A 19630-nucleotide genomic window follows, 5' to 3' on the forward strand; every position below is an offset into this window, starting at 1 on the left:
TTCCTGCAGCTGGCATTATTTCATTCTTTTTTATGGCTGAGCAATATTCCAGTGTGTGTGTGTGTGTGTGTGTGTGTGTGTGTGTGTGTGTGTGTGTGTATAGGCCACATTCATCTGTCAGTGGACATTTAGGTTGCTTCCATGTCTTGGCTATTATAAATCGTGCTGCTATGAACATTGGGGTGCATGTATCTTTTTGAATTAGACTTTTCTCTGGATATATGCCCAGGAGTGAGATCACTGGATCATATGGTAACTATATTTTTAGTTTTTAAGGAACCTCCATACTGTTCTCCATAGCGAGAACCAGCCACATTTAAAATCTTCTTTCGATTGAATACTTTTCCCAAGAGATAATCCCTTATCCTGCCCACCTATGATCTGTTGCAAGGCCTGAATGCTCCAGTTGTGCTGCCCTAAGCCATTTCACTCATATCCTGCTTTCAAACACTGCCTACAGTATGGCTACAGCAAAGAAGTTGCTTCTCCACTGGTTTAAAAACCTTTGGATTGTCCAAAGAGGGAAGACAAAGATCAGTTGCACTTGCCTTTCCCCCTTTCTAAATCGATGCATTTTCATCAGTTGCATGTAACTCATAACTCAGTAAAGCCCTCTGAAGAGTCCTTTCTTATACAGATCACTAAAATCTTTCTTAGTAGAGAGATCAGTGGAAGGCAATGGGTCCCCAACAAGGACTTGCAGCTTGCATGAGTCATGCAACTGAGAACATTCTCAGAGATACACATGTGCCATTAAGGAGTTGGAGAGTTGAATTCTCAGGAAAAATACTTTTTGTGCCTCAGATCATAAAGACATAGCTTTTTTTCCTGAACTGAGAGAAGAATCTAGTACATCTCTCCCTTTCTTCAGATGAGAAAACTAAAGTCCAGAGAAAGTAGCTTACCTAAGGTCACACAGTCAGCTAGCAGCAGAGTTTGAATTGGAACCCATGCCTCTAGTAGCTTTTCATTAGAGAGGAAAGTGTTTGGTGGGGGAGAGGGGTACCATTGTAGTATTTATTCACTCACACAATGTTTATGTGCATGTACTATGTGCCAAGCTCTTGTTAGGCCCTTCACAATAGTGAAGAAAGTCAGATAGAATCCAGACCCTCATGGCATTTATATCCCAGGACAAACCTAGAACAGCTCATTACACATTCATTTAATTACAATTACGATGAGTGCCAAGTGGGATAAATTTAGAATGTGAACTTTAAGCAGGAAATCCTAACATCCACTGGGGGCCCAGGGGGGACTTTCTAAGGACATGAGAGTTGAAAGGAGCAAGAATTTGAAAGATGAGTAATCTAACCAGAGGAAGAGGAGAGAGAATAGAGGTAAAGGAAACAGTGGGGTGATTTCCAGCACCATCCGAGAAGAAATAGAGTTGAAATGCAGCCGATGTCCCTGGAAATGAGTGCATTGCAGGAGACTTTACATTTTGGTGTCGTCTTCCTTCTTGTGTCTTGTGGATGTCTTGTGACATTTAAACGTGGTTTCAGGACTTCCCTGGCAGTCCAGTGGTTAAGACTTTGCCTTCCAATGCAGGGGCTGTGAGTTCGACCCCTGGTCAGGGAACTAAGATTCCCACATGCCTCGTGGCCGAAAAACCAAAAAACATAAAACAGAAGCAATATTGTAACAAATTCAATAAAGACTTTACAAATGGTCCACATCAAAAAATAAATCTTTAAAAATGAAAGTGGTTTCTCCTCTTTAGGTGGAATCTATCCTGTTCCCAGAGTTGAAAGGATATAATCTGATTCTTGGAACTGTTAATGCTGATGAAAAACTGGTTTCTGACTTTGTGGATCAAACTTTTGAGGTATTTCAGAAAAATCAAGTTGGCCCCTACAAGTAAGTTGGTTTAGTTGTAACTTAGCCATTGGCATTGGTTTAGAGTTCCTAACTGTCATCAAATAAACGATCCCTGTTCCCACATACCTGAAAGAATAAGAGTAGCCAATGTTTACTTACATCGGTATTACTATTTATCCCTATTTGCAGATAAGGAAACCATAACTTTCCAGCAAATAGATAGGAGAGCCTGAATTCAAATAACAGGTTCACCTCTATTGTATGAAAGCCGTGGCGCCAGACAGGTTCTGGCATTTAGAAATTCACGCATTTTAACCAGTGGGCAGGCACCAGTTCCTCCCACCAGGAAGCCTGCACAAGCCCCTGGACCAACCTGACTCACCATGGGGCAGACACCAGAAGCAAGAGGAACTACAGTCCTGCAGCCTGCAGAACAGAGACCACAAACACAGAAAGTTAGACAAAATGAGATGGCAGAGGACTATGTTCCAGACGAAGAAGATAGAACCCCAGAAGAACAACTAAGTGAAGTAGAAATAAGCAATCTACCTGAAAAAGAATTCAGAGTAATGATAGTGAAGATGACCCAAGGTCTCAGAAACAGAATGGAGGTACAGACTGAGAAGATACAAGAAATCTTTAACAAAGAGCTAGAAGATTTAAAGAACAAACAAACAGAGATGAACAATAGAATAACTGAAATGAAAAATACAGTAGAAGGAATCAATGGCAGAATAAATGGGCAGAAGAATGAATAAGTGAGCTGGAAGACAGATCAATTGGTGGAAATCACTGCTGTGGAACAGAATAAAGAAGAAAGAATGAAAAGAAATGAGGACAGTCTCAGAGACCTCTGGAACAACATTAAATGCACCAATATTTGCATTGTAGGAGCCCCAGAAGGAGAAGAGAGAGAAAAAGGGCCTGGGAAAATATTTGAAGAGATAATAGCTGAAAAGTTCCCTAACATGGGAAAGGAAACACTCACTCAAGTCCAGGAAGTGCAGAGAGTCCCATACAGGACAAACCCAAGGAGAAACACACTGAGACATGTATTAATCAAATCGACAAAAATTAAAAACAGAGAAAATATTAAAAGCAACAAGGGAAAAGCAACAAATAACATACAAGGGAACCCCATACAGTTATCAGCTGATTTTTCAGCAGAAACTCTGCAGGCCAGAAGTGAGTGGCATTATATATTTAAAGTGTTGAAAAGGAAAAACCTACAACCAAGAATACTCTACCCGGCAAGGCTCTTGTTGAGACTCGACAGAGAAGTCAAAAGCTTTACAGACAAGCAAAAGCTAAGAGAATTCAGCACCACCAAATCAGCTTTACAACAAATACTAAAGGAACTTCTCTAGGTGGAAAAGAAAAGCCCACAACCAGAAACAAGAAAATTACGAAAGGGAAAGCTCACTGGTAAAGGCAAACATACAATAAAGGTAGGAAATCATCCACACACAAATATGATGTCACAAATATGTCAAAACCAGCAATCGTGAGAAGAGGAGACTACAAGTGCAAGATATTGGAAATACATTTGAAATTAAGAGACCAGCAACTTAAAACAATCTTGTATGTATATATGTATATATGTGTGTGTGTGTATATATATATAGAGAGAGAGAGAGAGAGAGAGAGAGACTGCTCTGTCAAAACCTCATGGTAACTGCAAACCAAAAATGTACAATAGATGCAAAAAAGAAAAAGCAATTCAAACACAACCCTAAAGATAGTCATCAAATCACAAAAGAAGAGAACAAAAGAGGAAGGGAAGCAAGAAGACTAGACCAGAAAATTCTGCATTATGAGGGGCTGTCCTGGGTATGGTAGGATGTTTAGCAGCATCCCTGACTTCTACCTGTTAGTAGGACCCTCCCCAGTTTTGACAACCAAAAATGTCTTCAGACATGGCCAAATGTCCCCTGGGGGCAAAGTCACCCCCAGCTGAGAACTGCTGCTAATCTATTCTGAAAACCACAGCCTCAGATTTGGAAGCTCTGCCCTCGTGAATTTAATCTGGTGTCATCTATTTGAAACCTCCGTTTTCCCTGTTGTTGATTCTTATACGTATAGTTTGTTTTTGTAGACTGACAGTTACATGGGCTTCTCCTTGTATCTCAGTTTCAGAGTCTCTGAAGTGTTGGCCAGCTCTTGGAAGTATACCCCTGGGCCCCACAAAGTTAATTCTGTTTACTCCATATCATCTTTATTTTAATTCAAACTTATTTTAAGTCAGAGCATCCCCCAAACATCCTCCAATTTGGGGGAAATCTGTCCAGCCATTTCTGCATCATCTGACAACAGACAGAGGGAAACTTAATTCTATTCAATAGACTTTAGGTTCATTAGTTACAAATTTTCATCTTAAAATTTAAATGTAGAATTTTAGAACTGGAAGGAGGGATAGGAAGTAATGTTTATTGCACATTTACTGTACGTTAGGCATAGTATTAATTGCTTTAAATATATATTATTACATCTTTACAACAATCCAGTGAGCTATTATCATTTCCACTTAAAATTAAGGACACTGATCTTTGAAAAAGAGAAATATCTTGTCTAAGTTCATGCAGGTAAGAAGTGGCAAAATTGGAATTTGAAGCTAAAGTTCTGAATTCCCAGTTCACTCTATTTTGCCATGTTATATTTCTCTTTCATGATTTGGGCTAGTTTTTATGATATTATCTCTTCATTTGCCACTCTGACTAATCTGATTTGGTGACCTGTATTTGTATGTTTGATTTTTATGCTCTTCAATATGGAAGATACTTAAATGTATACAAGAAGTATGATGACTTATTGGATAACACGGCAGAGCAAAACATCACTGCGTTCCTGAAAGAAAATCATGAAATTGAGGATTTTGTGATGGTAGGAGATGCCACTTGACATTTCGTATCTTGGTTACATGTGCTACAGACAATCCACTGAGTAGTCAGTGTGTTTCACTAGTATATATACTATGCTCAACATTGTACTATATTGGCTGGGGATGAGGCTCGGGGCAAATGCATAGAGGCTAGAGGCAAATTAAGCTACTGAATCTACTCTCTTCTACAGAGGATCAATAGCATAAAAAAGCGGAGAAATGAAATTGCATCCATGCACATTACCGTGCCTTTGGCCATGTTCTGCCTTGACACCATGAGCCTAAATTATGATATCTGTGAGCGAGCCCAAAATCTTAAAGACCATCTGATTCAATTCCAAGTGGATGTAAACCGGGACACCAACACCAGGTATTATTGTTGCATGCAGAGAAATAGCAATGATAATTGGCACGAATGGGAGAATGGAAAAGTGGACAGAACTTGCACCTTCCAGCAATGACCAGATTGAACTTCCAGTTCAGGTTGTTTCTGCCCAAAGTGACGGTTGCAGGGAATCAGGTTCAGGCTAGAAGGTGAACAGTAAGGAGAAAACTACCTGGGACTTGGAGTAGGAAGGTGGAAAGCATCCTGAGGCAGTTCATCTCTGATCCTTCAGCCTTTGCTTTCTTGCAGGCAACTTCAGAGAGAAATTACTTGACTGTCTGAGGTCACAGGCTCTCTCACTGGCCGTCTAGCACACATTTGAAGACACAGGGTGATTACAGGCAGCCCTTAGAATCTCTTCTATACAGACTTCTACTGTCTGGGTCTGGGGATTCTGTCATTCAATGTTAAACTATATTGTGCCTTCATTTTACTGATGAGTATTTATTAAAGACGTTTTTGGTTGTAAGGGATAGGAGGCCAGGCTGGCTAATGTAAAAAAAGGAATTTGGGGCTCACATGTTGGAAAGTTTAGGAGTTGCTAGCTTCAGGCCCTCAACACTACAATTAGAATGCAATCTTCCTCCCTCTACTTGGCTGTCCTCTGTGTCAGCTCCGTTCTCTTGACAGATTCTCTCCAGTTTGTGGGCCCCAGCAGTTCCAGACTTACATCCTCCCAGGTTTCCATCCACAGGGGAAAAAGTGGTTTCCCTTTTTGCCAACACTGTGACACTGGCTGGTGTGGCACTGGCCTGATTTGGGTTGTTTGGGCAACAGCAAGGCAAACACCATAGCCAAGAGTATGGTTTAGATTCGGGTAGTGTTCTCATCTCTAAACCATGAGAACCAAGGAAGAGAAGGATGGGGTACCCCAGGAAGGCTTAGGCTGTGGTTAACAGAAAACGGAAGGAGGCTAAGAGGCTGGGACAGCAACTATCTGCTACTCTGTTTCTATTTTAATGTTACAAAGTGGTTAGCCCGTGTTATTTTAGCTCTCTTCCTCAGAGAGCTTTAAACTATAGACTAAAATGATTTAGTACTAATAACCACTATTAAATTGTTATATATTATATTATTCATATACATATAGATAAATATGTTTAGCATTTTATAGCTCTTTTAAGGTTTACAAACTGCGTATCAGAAACTCATCAGGAAATTAATTATGATAATAGCTACCATTTTTCCAGCACATGTTGTAGTCCAAGCACTGTGTAAGTGTTCTGAACATTCAAGATCTAATCAGGTCTTTACACCAACCCTAAGAAGTTGTTCATTATTCTCTGCATTATGTTGATGAAGAAACTGAGACTCCAAAAGGTCAGCAAGTGGCATATGCAGGGCTTAGCCTAGTTCATTTTGACTCCAAATTAATGCTCTCCACCACTGCACTCAGCTTTCTCACTGGGTAACAAAATGGTGGGATTCCTGGTTTGGGAGCCAGAAGACTTGGTTTTGAATCCAAGACCTTCTGTTTGCTAGCTTGTGTCCCCTGGCTTCACCTCTTGGATCTTCAGTTCCTTTGCCTATAGAATAAACATTTGGGACTAGGGCAGTAAAATGTTTTCAGCCTTCAGACTACTAGGACACTTTCCTTTGGAAAGTTTGAGCATCAAGCAATTTTTTTTTCTTAAACATTTGTTCCTGTCAAATCAAAGCAACATAGTGCCTTGGTTGGTCAGTGCTTTCTTTCTCATCAAAATAAATGTACAATTTCCTTTGGCCTTTTTAATATAAGTGAGTTAGGGTCCCATTACAAACCTGGGGATTTCTAAGGACCCAGAAACTCCAGGTTAGTGATTGAGTTCTGAAGTGTCTTTCTACCTTAAAGATAGTGATTCTGACTCATTTGGTCTTCTCAACCACCCCACGAGGTAGGTAAAACAGATATAAGACACCCTACTGAATGAAGAGAGAAAAACTAACTTGCCCGATTAGGTGAGTTTGAGTCTTCTGAACCCTTGCTACTTCATTGTCCTGTAATTGCTGAGTGGAGTACCTTCCTGTTTCCAGTGATTAGGTGTGCCCTAGAAAGGGGTGCTCTGGTCATATAGGCAGGGGGCACCTTGGAGTGCATTGGTAAGAAAGTGGTCATGCCATCCATTTCCACTACAGGTACAAGGTCTAAAGTTGCTAGAACAATGACCTGAAATATTGACCAGAAACACAAGGCCCTGAGTTAGAGATATAAGAAATTATCCCTCTGGTCTGGCTGTTTGTTTCCTTCAGGGTAGGAAATCTTGTCCAAACAGTGACAACAAGGTAGAGAGAGGCCATAGATTGATGCAAAATGTATTGGTCTCCCTTATGCCATCTCCTACACCAGAAAGAGAACGGCCCTGTGCTTACAGGACCCCTGGACCTTTATATTTTAAATGATATTATAAGTACGTGTACAAGAAAGTATTTCTTGTCCTTAGTTTATCCCTAGATATTGCTAAGGTGTTATGTTGGTCCAATTGTTAATATCGTCAACCCATATTCAGGACTTTTTAGAGGGTCTAGTAGTTAATGGGTATAAAGGAAAAACTCAATTCAGTCTACCTCCTGAGTAGGGAAAATCCAGTTCTTCTCTACTGTGTCTTTTCTGTGTGTCTCCTATATATTTTTTTATTGGAGTATAATTGCTTTACGATGTTGTGTTAGTTTCTGCTGTACAAAAAATTGAATCGGCTGTATGTATACATATATCCCCTCCCTCTTGGACCTCCCTCCCATCGCCCCCATCCCACCCATCTAGGTCATCACAGAGTACTGAGCTGAGCTCCCCATGCTATACTGCAGGTTCCCACTAGCTATCTGTTTTACACATGGTAGTATATTTATGTCAAACCTAATCTCCCAATTCATCCCACCCTGCCCTTCCCCCCTGTATCCACATGTCCGTGCTCTACATCTGCATCTCTATTCCTGCCGTGGAAATAGGTGCATCTGTACTATTTTTCTAGATTTCACATACATGCGTTAATATATGATATTTGTCTTTCTCTTTCTGACTTACTTGACTCTGTATGACAGACTCTAGGTCCGTTCATATCTCTACAAATGACCCAATTTCATTGCTTTTTATGCCTGAGTAATATTCCATTGTATATATGTACACATCTTCATTATCCATTCATCTGTCAGTGGACATTTAGGTTGGTTGCTTCCATGACCTGGCTATTGCGAATAGTGCTGCAATGAACATTGGGGTACATGTGTCTTTCTGAATTATGGTTTTCTCTGGGTATATGCCCAGTAGTGGGATTGCTGGGTCATATGGTAATTCTATTTTTAGTTTTTTAAGGAACCTGCATACTGTTCTCCACAGTGACTTTTTCAGTCTCACAGTGCAAGAGGGTTCCCTTCTCTCCACGCCCTCTCCAGCATTTACTGTTTGTAGATTTTTTGATGATGACCATTCTGACCGGCGTGAGGTGATACCTCATTGTAGTTTTGATTTGCATTTCTCTAATAATTAGTGATGTTGAGCAGCTTTTCATGTGCCTCTGGGCCATCTGTATGTCTTCTTTGGAGAAATGTCTATTTAGGTCTTCCAACCATTTTTTGATTGGGTTGTTTGTTTTTTTGATATTGAGCTAAATGAACTGTTTGTATATTTTGGAGATTAATCCTTTGACCATTGCTTCGATTGCAAATATTTTCTCCCATTCTAAGGATTGTCTTTTCATCTTGATTATGGTTTCCTTTGCTGAGCAAAAGCTTTTAAGTTTCATTAGGTCCCCCTTGTTTATTTTTGTTTTTATTTTCATTACTCTAGGAGGTGGGTCAAAAAAGATCTTGCTGTAATTTATGTCAGAGTGTTCCTCTCATGTTTTCCTCTAAGAGTTTTATAGTGTCTGGTCTTACATTTAGGTCTTTAAACCATTTTGAATTTATTTTTGTGTATGGTATTAGTGAGTGTTCTAATTTCATTCTTTTACATATAGCTGTCCAGTTTTCCCAGCACCACTTATTGAAGAGACTGTCTTTTGTCCATTGTATATCCTTGTCTCCTTTGTCATAGATTAGTTGACCATAGGTGCGTGGGTTTATCTCTGGACTTTCTATTCTGTTGCATTGATCTATATTTCTGTTTTTGTGCCAGTACCATATTGGCTTGATTACTGTAGCTTTGTAGTATAGTCCAAAGTCAGGGAGCCTGATTCCTCCAGCTCTGTTTTTCTTTCTCAAAATTGCTTTGGCTATTCAGGGTCTTTTGTGTTTCCATACAAATTGTAAGATTTTTTGTTCTAATTCTGTGAAAAATGCCATTGGTAATTTGATAGGGATTGCATTGAGTCTGTAGATTGCTTTGGGTAATATAGTCATTTTCACAATATTAATTCTTCCAATCCAAGAACATGGTATATCTCTCCATCTGTTTGTGTCATCTTTGATTTCTTTCATCAGTGTTTTATAGTTTTCGGTGTACAGGTCTTTTGCTTCCTTAAGTAGGTTTATTCCTAGGTATTTTATTCTTTTTGATGCAGTGGTAAATGGGATTGTTTCCTTAATTTCTCTTTCTGATCTTTTGTTGTTAGTGTATAGGAATGCAAGAGATTTCTGTCCATAAATTTTGTATCCTGCAACTTTACCAAATTCATTGATTAGCTTTAATAGTTCTCAGGTGGCATCTTTAGGATTTTCTATGTATAGTATCATGTCATCTGCAAACAGTGACAGTTTTACTTCTTCTTTTCCAATCTGTATTCCTTTTATTTCTTTTTGTTCTCTGGGTGCCGTGGCTAAGACTTCCAAAACTATGTTGAATAATAGTGATGAGAGTGGACATCCTTGTCTTGTTCCTGATCTTAGGGGAAATATGTTCAGTTTTTCACCATTGAGAGTGACGTTTGCTGTGGGTTTGTCATATATGACCTTCATTATGTTGAGGTAGGTTCCCTCTATGCCCACTTTCTGGAGAGTTTTTATCATAAATGGGTGTTGAATTTTGTCAAAAGCTTTTTCTGCATCTATTGAGATGATCATATGGTTTTTATTCTTCAATTTGTTAATATGGTGTATCACATTGATTTGCGTATATTGAAGAATCCTTGCATTCCTGGGACAAATCCCACTTGATCATGGTGTATGATCCTTTTAATATGTTGTTGCATTTGGTTTGCTAGTATTTTGTTGAGGACTTTTGCATCTATATTCTTCAGTGATATTGGTCTGTAATTTTCTTTTTTGTAGTATCTTTGTCTGGTTTTGTTATCAGGGTGATGGTGGCCTTGTAAAACAAGTTTGGGTGTGTTCCTTCCTCTGCAATTTTTTTGGAAGAGTTTGAGAAGGATGGGTGTGAGCTCTTCTCTAAATGTTTGATAGAATTCACCTGTGAAGCCATCTGGTCCTGGACTTCTGTTTGTTGGAAGATTTTTAATCACAGTTTCAATTTCATTACTTGTGATTGGTCTGTTCATATTTTCTATTTCTTCCTGGTTCAGTCTTGGAAGGTTGTATCTTTCCAAGAATTTGTCCATTTCTTCCAGGTTGTCCATTTTATTGGCATAGAGTTGCTTGTAGTAGTCTCTTATGATCCTTTGTATTTCTGCATTGTCAGTTGTAATTTCCCCTTTTTCATTTCTAATTTTAATGATTTGAGTCCTCTCCCTTTTTTTATTGATAAGTCTGGCTAAAGATTTATCAATTTTGTTTATGTTCTCAAAGAACCAGCTTTTAGTTTCATTGATCTTTGCTATTGTTTTCTTCATTTCTTTTCATTTATTTCTGCTCTGATCTTTATGATTTCTTTCCTTCTACTAACTTTGGGTTTTCTTTGTTCTTTTTTCTCTAGTTGCTTTAGGTGTAAGTTTAGATTGTTTATTTGAGACGTTTCTTGTTTCTTCAGGTGAGATTGATTTGCTATAAACTTCCTTCTTAGAACTGCTTTTGCTGCATCCCATAAGTTTTGGGTCACTGTGTTTTCATTGTCATTTGTTCCTATGTATTATTTATTTCAACTTTGATTTCTTCAATGACCTCTTGGTTATTTAGCAGTGCACTGTTTAGCCTCCATGTGTTTGGGTTTTTTACAGTTTTTTTCCTTTAGTTGATTTCAAATCTGATAGCGTTGTGGTCAGAAAAGATGCTTGATACGATTTCAATTTTCTTAAATTTACCGAGGCTTGATTTGTGACCCAAGATATGATCTACCTTGGAGAATGTTCCATGTGCACTTGAGAAGAATGTGCATTCTTCCTCTTTTGTGTGGAATGTCCTATAAATATCAATTAAATCTGTCTTGTCTATTGTGTCATTTAAAGCTTGTTTCCTTATTTATTTTCTGTCTGGATGATCTGTCCCTTGGTGTAAGTGGGGTTTTAAAGTCCCCCACTATATTTGTGTTACTGTCGATTTCGCCTTTTATGGCTGTTAGCATTTGCCTTATGTATTTAGGTGCTCCTATGTTAGGTGCATAAATATTTATGATTGTTATATCTTCTTGGATTGATCCCTTGATTATTATGTAGTGTCCTTCCTTATCTCTTGTAACAGTCTTCATTTCATCTGATATGACTATTGCTACTCCAGCTTTCTTTTGATTTCCATTTGCATGGAATATCTTTTTTCATCCCCTCACTTTCAGCCTGTATGTGTCCCTAGGTCTGAAGTGGGTCTCTTGTAGACAGCATATATATGGCTCTTGTTTTTGTATACATTCAGCGAGCCTCTGTCTTTTGCTTGGAGCATTTAATCCATTTACATTCAAAGTAATTATCGATATGTATGTTCCTATTACCATTTTCTGAATTGTTTTGCATTTGTTTTTGTGGATCTTTTTCTTCTCTTGTGTTTCCCACCTAGAGAAGTTCCTTTAGCATTTGTTGTAAAGCTGGTTTGGTGGTGCTGAATTCTCTTAACTTTTTCCTGTCTGTTAAACTTTTGATTTCTCTGTCAAATCTAAATGAGATCCTTGTGGATTGGCATAATCTTTGTTGTAGGTTTTTCCCTTTCATCACTTTAAATATATCCTGCCACTCCCTTCTGGCCTGCAGAGTTTCAGCTGAAAAAATCAGCTGATAACCTTATGGGGATTCCCTTGTATGCTATTTTTTGCTTTTTCCTTGCTGCTTTTAATATTTTTTCCTTGAATTTATTTTTTGTTAGTTTGATTAATATGTCTTGCTATGTTTCTCCTAGGGTTTATCCTGTATGGGACTCTTTGCGCTTCCTGGACTTCGGTGGCTATTTCCCTTCACATGTTAGGGAACTTTTCGACTATAATCTCTTCAAATATTTTTTCAGACGGTTTCTCTTTCTCTTCTGCTTCTGGGACCCCTTTAATTTGAATGTTGGTGCGTTATTAAATGTTGTCCCAAAGGTCTCTGAGACTGTCCTCAATTCTTTTCATTCTTTTTTCTTAATTCTGCTCCTTGGCAGTTATTTCCACCATTCTACCTTCAAGCTCACTTATCCATTCTTCTGCCTCAGTTATTCTGCTATTGATTCCCTCTAGAGTATTTTTAATTTCAATTATTGTGTTGTTCATCACTGTTTGTTTGTTCTTTAGTTCTTCTAGGTCTTTGTTAAACATTTATTCTATTTTCTCGATCCATGCTTCCATTCTATTTCCATAATTTTGGATTATCTTTACTATCATTACTCTGAATTCTTTTTCAGGTAGGTTGCTTATTTCCTCTTCATTTTTTTGGGCTTTTAGGTTTTTACCTTGCTCTTTCATCTGTAAGATATTTTTTTGTCATCTCATGTTTTTTCAATGGGTGGGTCTGTGTTCCTGTCTTACTAGTTGTTTGGCCTGAGACGTCCAGCACTGGAGTTTCCAGATAGTTGGGTGGAGCCGGGTCTTGGTGCTGAGATGAGGACCTCTGGGAGACCTCACTCTGATGAATATTCCCTGGGGTCTGAGGTTCTCTATCAGTCGAGCAGTTTGGACTTGGCACTCCCATCACAGGAGCTCAGGCCCGACCCTCGGCCTGGGAGCCAAGACCCTGCAAGCTGTGTGGCACAGGAAAAAAGAAAAAACAAGGAAGAACAATAACAAAGAATAAAAAAGAAAATAAAATTAGAAAAATTTAAAAATCTATTAGAAAAAATAAAAATGTAAATGAAACAACAACAAGGTAAAACAGGGTTCAAGGTGGCAGAGTAGAAGGATGTGCGCTCACTCCCTCTTGTGAGAGCACCAGAATCACAACTCACTGCTGAACTATCATCAACAGGAAGACACTGGGACTCACCAAAAAAGATACCCACATCCAAAGACAAAGCAGAAGCTGCCATGAGATGGCAGGAGGTGCGCAATCACAATAAAATCAAATCCTATAACCACTGGGTGGGTGACTCACAAACTAGAGAACAGTTATACGACAGAAGTCCTCCCACTGGAGTGAAGGTTCTGAGCCCAACGTCAGGCTACCCAACCTGAGGGTCCAGCAGTGGGAGGAGGAATTCCCAAGAATCAGACGTTGAAGGCTAGTGGGATTTGATTGCAGGACTTTGACAGGATTGGGGGAAACAGAGACTCCACTCTTCAAGGGCACACACAAAGTAGTGTGTGCATCAAGACCCAGGGGGAAGGAGCAGTGACCCCATAGGAGATTGAACCAGACCTACCTGCTAGTGTTGGAGGGTCTTCTGCAGAGGTGGGGGGTGGCTATGGCTCACCACAGGGACAAGGACACTGGCAGCATAAGTTCTGGGAAGTACTCCTTAGCGTGAGCCCTCCTGGAGTCTGCCATTAACCCCACCAAGAGCCTGTAGGCTCCAGTGCTGGTTGCCTCAGACCAAACAACCAACAAGGAGGAAACTCGGCCCCACCCATCAGCAGACAAGCCAATTAAAGTTTTACTGAGCTCTGCCCACCAGAGCAACACCCAGCTCTACCCACCACCAGTCCCTCCCATCAGGAAGCTTGCAGAAGCCTCTTAGATAGCCTCATCTACCAGAGGGCAGACAGCAGAAGCAAGAAGAACTACAATCCTGCAGCCTGTGGAACGAAAACCACATTCACAGAAAGATAGACAAAGTGAAAAGGCAGAGGACTTTTTACCAGATGAAGGAACAAGATAAAACCCGAGAAAAACAACTAAATGAAGTGGAGATAGATAGGCAGCCTTCCAGAAAAAGAATTCAGAATAATGATAGTGAAGATGATCCAGGACCTTGGAAAAAGAATGGAGGCAAAGATCGAGTAGATGCAAGACCTGTTTAACAAAGACCTAGAAGAATTAAAGAACAAACACCTAGAAGAATTAAAGAAGAAACAAACAGAGATGAGCCATATAATAACTGAAATGAAAACTACACTAGAAGGAATCAATAGCAGAATAACTGAGGCAGAAGAACAGATACGTGACCTGGAAGACAGAATGGTGGAATTCACTGCTGTGGAACAAAATAAAGAAAAAGGAGTGAAAAGCAATGAAAACAGCCTAAGAGACCTCTGGGACAACATTAAATGCACCCACATTCACATTATAGGGGTCCCAGAAGGAGAAGAGAGAGAGAAAGGACCCGAGAAAATATTTGAAGAGATTATGGTCGAAAAGTTCCCTAACGTGGGAAAGGAAATAGCCACCCAAGTCCAGGAAGCACAGAGAGTCCCAGGCAGGATAAACCCAAGGAGACACACACTGAGACACATAGTAATCAAGTTGACAAAAATTAAAGACAAAGAAAAATTATTAAAAGCAACAAGGGAAAAATGACAAATAATATACAAGAGAACTCCCCATAAGGTTAACATCTGATTTCTTAGCAGAAACTCTAAAGCCAGAAGGCAGTGGCACAATATATTTAAAGTGATGAAAGGGAAGAACATACAACCAAGATTACTCTACCTGGTAAGGATCTCATCCAGATTTAACGGAGAAATCAAAAGCTTTACAGACAAGCAAAAGCTAAGAGAATTCAGCACCACCAAACCAGCTCTACAACAAATGCTAAAGGAAGTTCTCTAAGTGGGAAACACAAGAGAAGAGAATGACCTACAAAAACAAACCCAAAACAATTCAGAAAATGGTAATAGGAACATACATATCGATAATTACCTTAAATGTGAGTGGATTAAATGCTCCAACCAAAAGACAGAGGCTCGCTGAATGTATACAAAAACAAGAGCCATATATATGCTGTCTACAAGAGACCCACTTCAGACCTAGGGACTCATACAGACTGAAAGTGAGGGGATGGAAAAAGATATTCCATGCAAAGGGAAATCAAAAGAAAGCTGGAGTAACAATACTCATATCAGATAAAATAGACTTTAAAATAAAGACTATTACAAGAGACAAGGAAGGACACTACATAATGATCAAGGGATCAATCCAAGAAGAAGATATAACAATCATATTTGCACCCAACATAGGAGCACCTCAATACATAAGGCAAATGCTAACAGCTATAAAAGAGGAAACTGACAGTGACACAGTAATAGTGGGGGATTTTAACACCTCACTTACACCAATGGACAGATCATCCAGACAGAAAATTAATAAGGAAACACAAGCTTTAAATGACACAATAGACCAGATAGATTTAATTGATATTTATAGGACATTCCATCTGGAAACAGCAGACTACACTTTCTTCTCAAGTGCACACAGAACATTCTACAGGATAGATCACATCTTGGGTCACAAATCAAGCCTCGGTAAATTTAAGAAAATTGAAATCATATCAAGCATCTTTTCCGACCACAATGCTGTGAGATTAGAAATGAATTACAGGGCAAAAAACATTAAAAACACAAACACATGGAGGCTAAACAGTATGTTACTAAATAACCAAGCGATCACTGAAGAAATCAAAGGGGAAATCAAAAAATACCTAGAAACAAATGACAATGAAAACACGACGACTCACAACTTATAGGATGCAGCAAAAGCAGTTCAGAGGGAAGTTTATAGCAATAGACTCCTACCTCAAGAAACAAGAAACATCTCAAATAAACAATCCAACGTTACACCTAAAGGGACTAGAGAAAGAAGAACAAACAAAACCCAAAGTTAGAAGAAAAGAAACCATAAAGATCAGAGCAGAAATAAATGAAAGAGAAACAAAGAAAACAATAGCAAAGATCAGTAAAACTAAAAGCTGGTTCCTTGAGAAGATAAACAAAATTGATAAACCACTAGCCAGACTCATCAAGAAAAAAAGGGAGAAGACTCAAATCAATAGAATTAGAAATGAAAAAGGAGAAGTAACAACTGACACTGCAGAAATACAAAGGATCATGAGAGATTACTACAAGCAACTATATGCCAATAAAATGGACACCCTGGAAGAAATGGAAAAATTCTTAGAAAAACACAACCTTCCGAGACTGAACCAGGAAGAAATAGAAAATATGGGATTGACATATATACACTAATATGTATAAAATAGATAACTAATAAGAATTTGCTGTATTAAAAAAATAAATAAAATAAAATTCAACAACAACAAAAAAAGAATTTAGGTGGAATTGGTAGAAAATGGAGTGGGCAGAATTAGAAATAACATTTCTTATATATAACCTTCTGTGTTTTTAATAGAATGTAAGATTTTTACCCTAAGGATGGTATTGTTGACAGTGGCATATTGAAAGCCACATTTTATATTGTTCCAATATTTAAATGGAAATCTGAATTGACTTTTATGTGAATTTATTCCTGAAAATCCATGCTGAAGGACATTGGAGTGTGGATCATCAAAAAGTTTCTAGCTTTTGTAAATAAAGTTGTAATGAACAATTGTAAAAAAAAAAAAAAAGAAGCAAGGTAAAACAACCACAACAGCAAAACAAAACAAAACAAAAAACTGGAAAAGGCCTTGGCTGTGTAGAGGTGGGGGACCTTAGGTCCAGCCGGGGCTTAGGCGGGGGCAGGGCCTAGGCTCAGGACCAGAGCGGAGGTAAAAGGCAGGGGGTGGGGGGGTAGTGCCTAGGCTCAGTGCAGCCAGAGGAGGCCTTGGAGTGCTGAGGATCAGGCCTTGGACCTCAGCAGGCCCCCTGGGGCCAGAGTGGGCAGGGGAAATACTGGCCCGTTTCCTTCTGAACCTCCTATCCCCCGAGTGTCTCTCTACCTTCCTGCTGGCTGATCTCACCTTGGATGGGCCCCTCCCAAGCGAGTGTGGGAACCCCTCCCCTCCCCCAGCTTCCCATTAGGGGCACTGACCCTGTCTACGCTCTACTTTTCCTCCCCCCTCCCTTCCTCCCACGCCCCCAGGGCCCACGCAGCAGGAAGGGGCCTCGGAGGGCAGAGGATCGGGCCCTGGACCTCAGCAGGCTCCCCGGGCCCAAATGGGCAGGGGAAACGCTGGCTGTGTTCCCTTCTGATCCTCCGATACCCAGAGGGTCTCTCCCCATCCGCACTGATCCCCTCGCTGTGGGTGTGTCCCTCCAGGCATGGGAGCCCCTCCCCTCCCCCAGCCACCCCTCAGGGGCGCCTGTCCTGTCCAGCCTCCACTTCTCCTTCCCCCTCCCTCCCCCCCACGTCCTACCCAGTCGCTTGTGGGTTCCTCCTGTCCCCTTAGGTGTCCAAGGTCCCCCACCAGCACCTGGTAGGTGCCCTAGTGGTGAGGACACATGAACTCCGTGTCCTCCTACTCTGCCATCTTGACTCCCCCCCCCTTTACTTTCATATAGAACACTTCATTCTTGTCACTGCTGATCACCAAATGTGTGGAGGATTTTCTCCACACCACGCAATTCTGTAACACCAGCTAGGTGCCCTACAATTCAACTTAATTCTGACACTGTCTACCCAGAGATAGCATCAGCTTGCACAGGTTAAGGGCTCAGTCCTATAAAAATGCCCCCCCCCCATTACTTCAGACGCCAGTCACAAGTCCAGGTTGTCACCTTGCCTCTGATCAGCTATAGATTGAAGGTTCCAATGACCCCCTTCTTGGGTTTGATTAATTTGCTCCAAGCTTCTAATCATAACTTGGTGTTTCCGGTGACCCTCATCCAGGAAACTCCTCCCACTCCTCATCCAGGAGCCATCTAGGAGCCCACCCTGAGTCACCGCACTAGAAGAAAAGATACTCTTATTATCCATGAAATTACAGGTTTCATGGGCTCTGTGCTAGGAACCAGGGGCAGAGACCAATATATATTTTTCCTTTATTTCACAGTGGGTCTGCTGCCACTCTTCTGGGCCCTTGCAAGAAGCTAATAGGTTAGCCACATGATATTTACTCTATGCTTTCTCATACAAAAGGGAAGAAGAATGGATCCTTATCAGAGGTAGTCTATCACACTGAGAGGATCTACCTATATTAGACCAGGCTACATGCTGCAACAAGGAGAACCAAGATGTCATGATTGAAAATAATAGTTTATTCTTGCTTGGGATAGCTCCAGATTGGCGGGGAGACATATTGTGTGCATTCAGAGACTCAAGGAGATGGTGACTTTACAACTTTAACATATAGCCTTCAAGGTCATTCTAAGTGTTGATATCCTAGACTGTTGGCAGGAAGAAAGAGCATGGAGGAATATGCAAGGACAGTTTCATGTGCTGTACCTGAAAGTGATACTTATCACTGCTTCCTACTTCCCACTGACTGGAACTCAATCACATGACCATACCTACTATGGACTGAATTGTGTCTCCCCCAGATTCATATGTTGAAGCCTGTCTTAGTCCATTCAGTCTGCTATAACCGACTACCATTGGCTGAGTAGCTTATAAACAATAGAAATCTATTTCTAACAGTTCTGGTGGCTGGGAAGTCCAAAATCAAGGCTCTAGCAGATTTGTTGTTTGTTGAGAGCCTGCTTCCTTGTTCACAGACCACCATCTTCTCATTGTATCCTCACATGGAAGAATGGGTGAGGGGTCTCTGGGGTCTCTTTTATAAAAACACTAATCCCATTCATGAGAGCATAGCTCTCATGACCTAATTATCTCCCAAAGGCCACCTCAAAATAACTGTTACAGGCTTGAGGACACAGGGGGGAAGGGGAAGCTGGGACAAAGTGAGAGAGTAGCATTGACATATATACAGTACCAAATGTAAAATGGTTGGCTAGTGGGAAGCTGTTGCATAGCACAGGGAGATCAGCTCGATGCTTTGTGACGACCTAAAGGGGTGAGACAGGGAGGGTGAGAGAGAGGCTCAAGATGGAGGGGATATGGGGATATATGTATACATATAGCTGATTCACTTTGTTGTTGTACAGCAGAAATTAACACAACATTGTAAAGCAATTATACTCCAATAAAGATAAAAAAATTTTAAAAATACTGTTACATTAGGGATTAAGTTTCAACATACAAATTTTGGGAATACACAAACATTCAGTCTATAGCAAAGCACTAATGCCCTATGTGACTGTATTTGGAGACAGGGCCTATAAGGAGATAATAAGACTAAAGAAGGTAAAAGGATGAGGCCCTAATCCATTAGGGTTGGTGCCCTTACAAGAAGAGAAACAGACAGAGCTCCTTTCCTCTCCACCATGTGAGGACACAGCGAAAAGGCAGCTATCTGCAAGTCAGGAAGAGAGCCTTCAGTAGGGACCAAATAGGTCAGTACCTTGACCTTGGACTTCCCAGCCTCTAGAACTATGAGAAAATACATTTTTGTTGTTTAAACCACCCAGTCTGTAA

The 19630-nt window shown here is 40.2% G+C and overlaps 1 protein-coding gene across 1 annotated transcript in view; it reads left to right on the top strand.

Annotated features, from left to right (window-relative positions):
* The window catches only part of DNAH3 (dynein axonemal heavy chain 3), a 213039-nt gene that overhangs the window by 28239 nt on the left and 165170 nt on the right, over positions 1–19630 (top strand). Inside the window, exons 12-14 of the mRNA XM_028168507.2 lie at positions 1724–1860; positions 4596–4701; positions 4891–5069. Coding sequence (XP_028024308.2) covers positions 1724–1860; positions 4596–4701; positions 4891–5069 — 422 coding nt within the window. The remainder of the gene's footprint in view (positions 1–1723; positions 1861–4595; positions 4702–4890; positions 5070–19630) is intronic.

Source organism: Balaenoptera acutorostrata, chromosome 15 (genome assembly GCF_949987535.1).
Source record: "Balaenoptera acutorostrata chromosome 15, mBalAcu1.1, whole genome shotgun sequence".
Taxonomy (NCBI): domain Eukaryota; kingdom Metazoa; phylum Chordata; class Mammalia; order Artiodactyla; family Balaenopteridae; genus Balaenoptera; species Balaenoptera acutorostrata.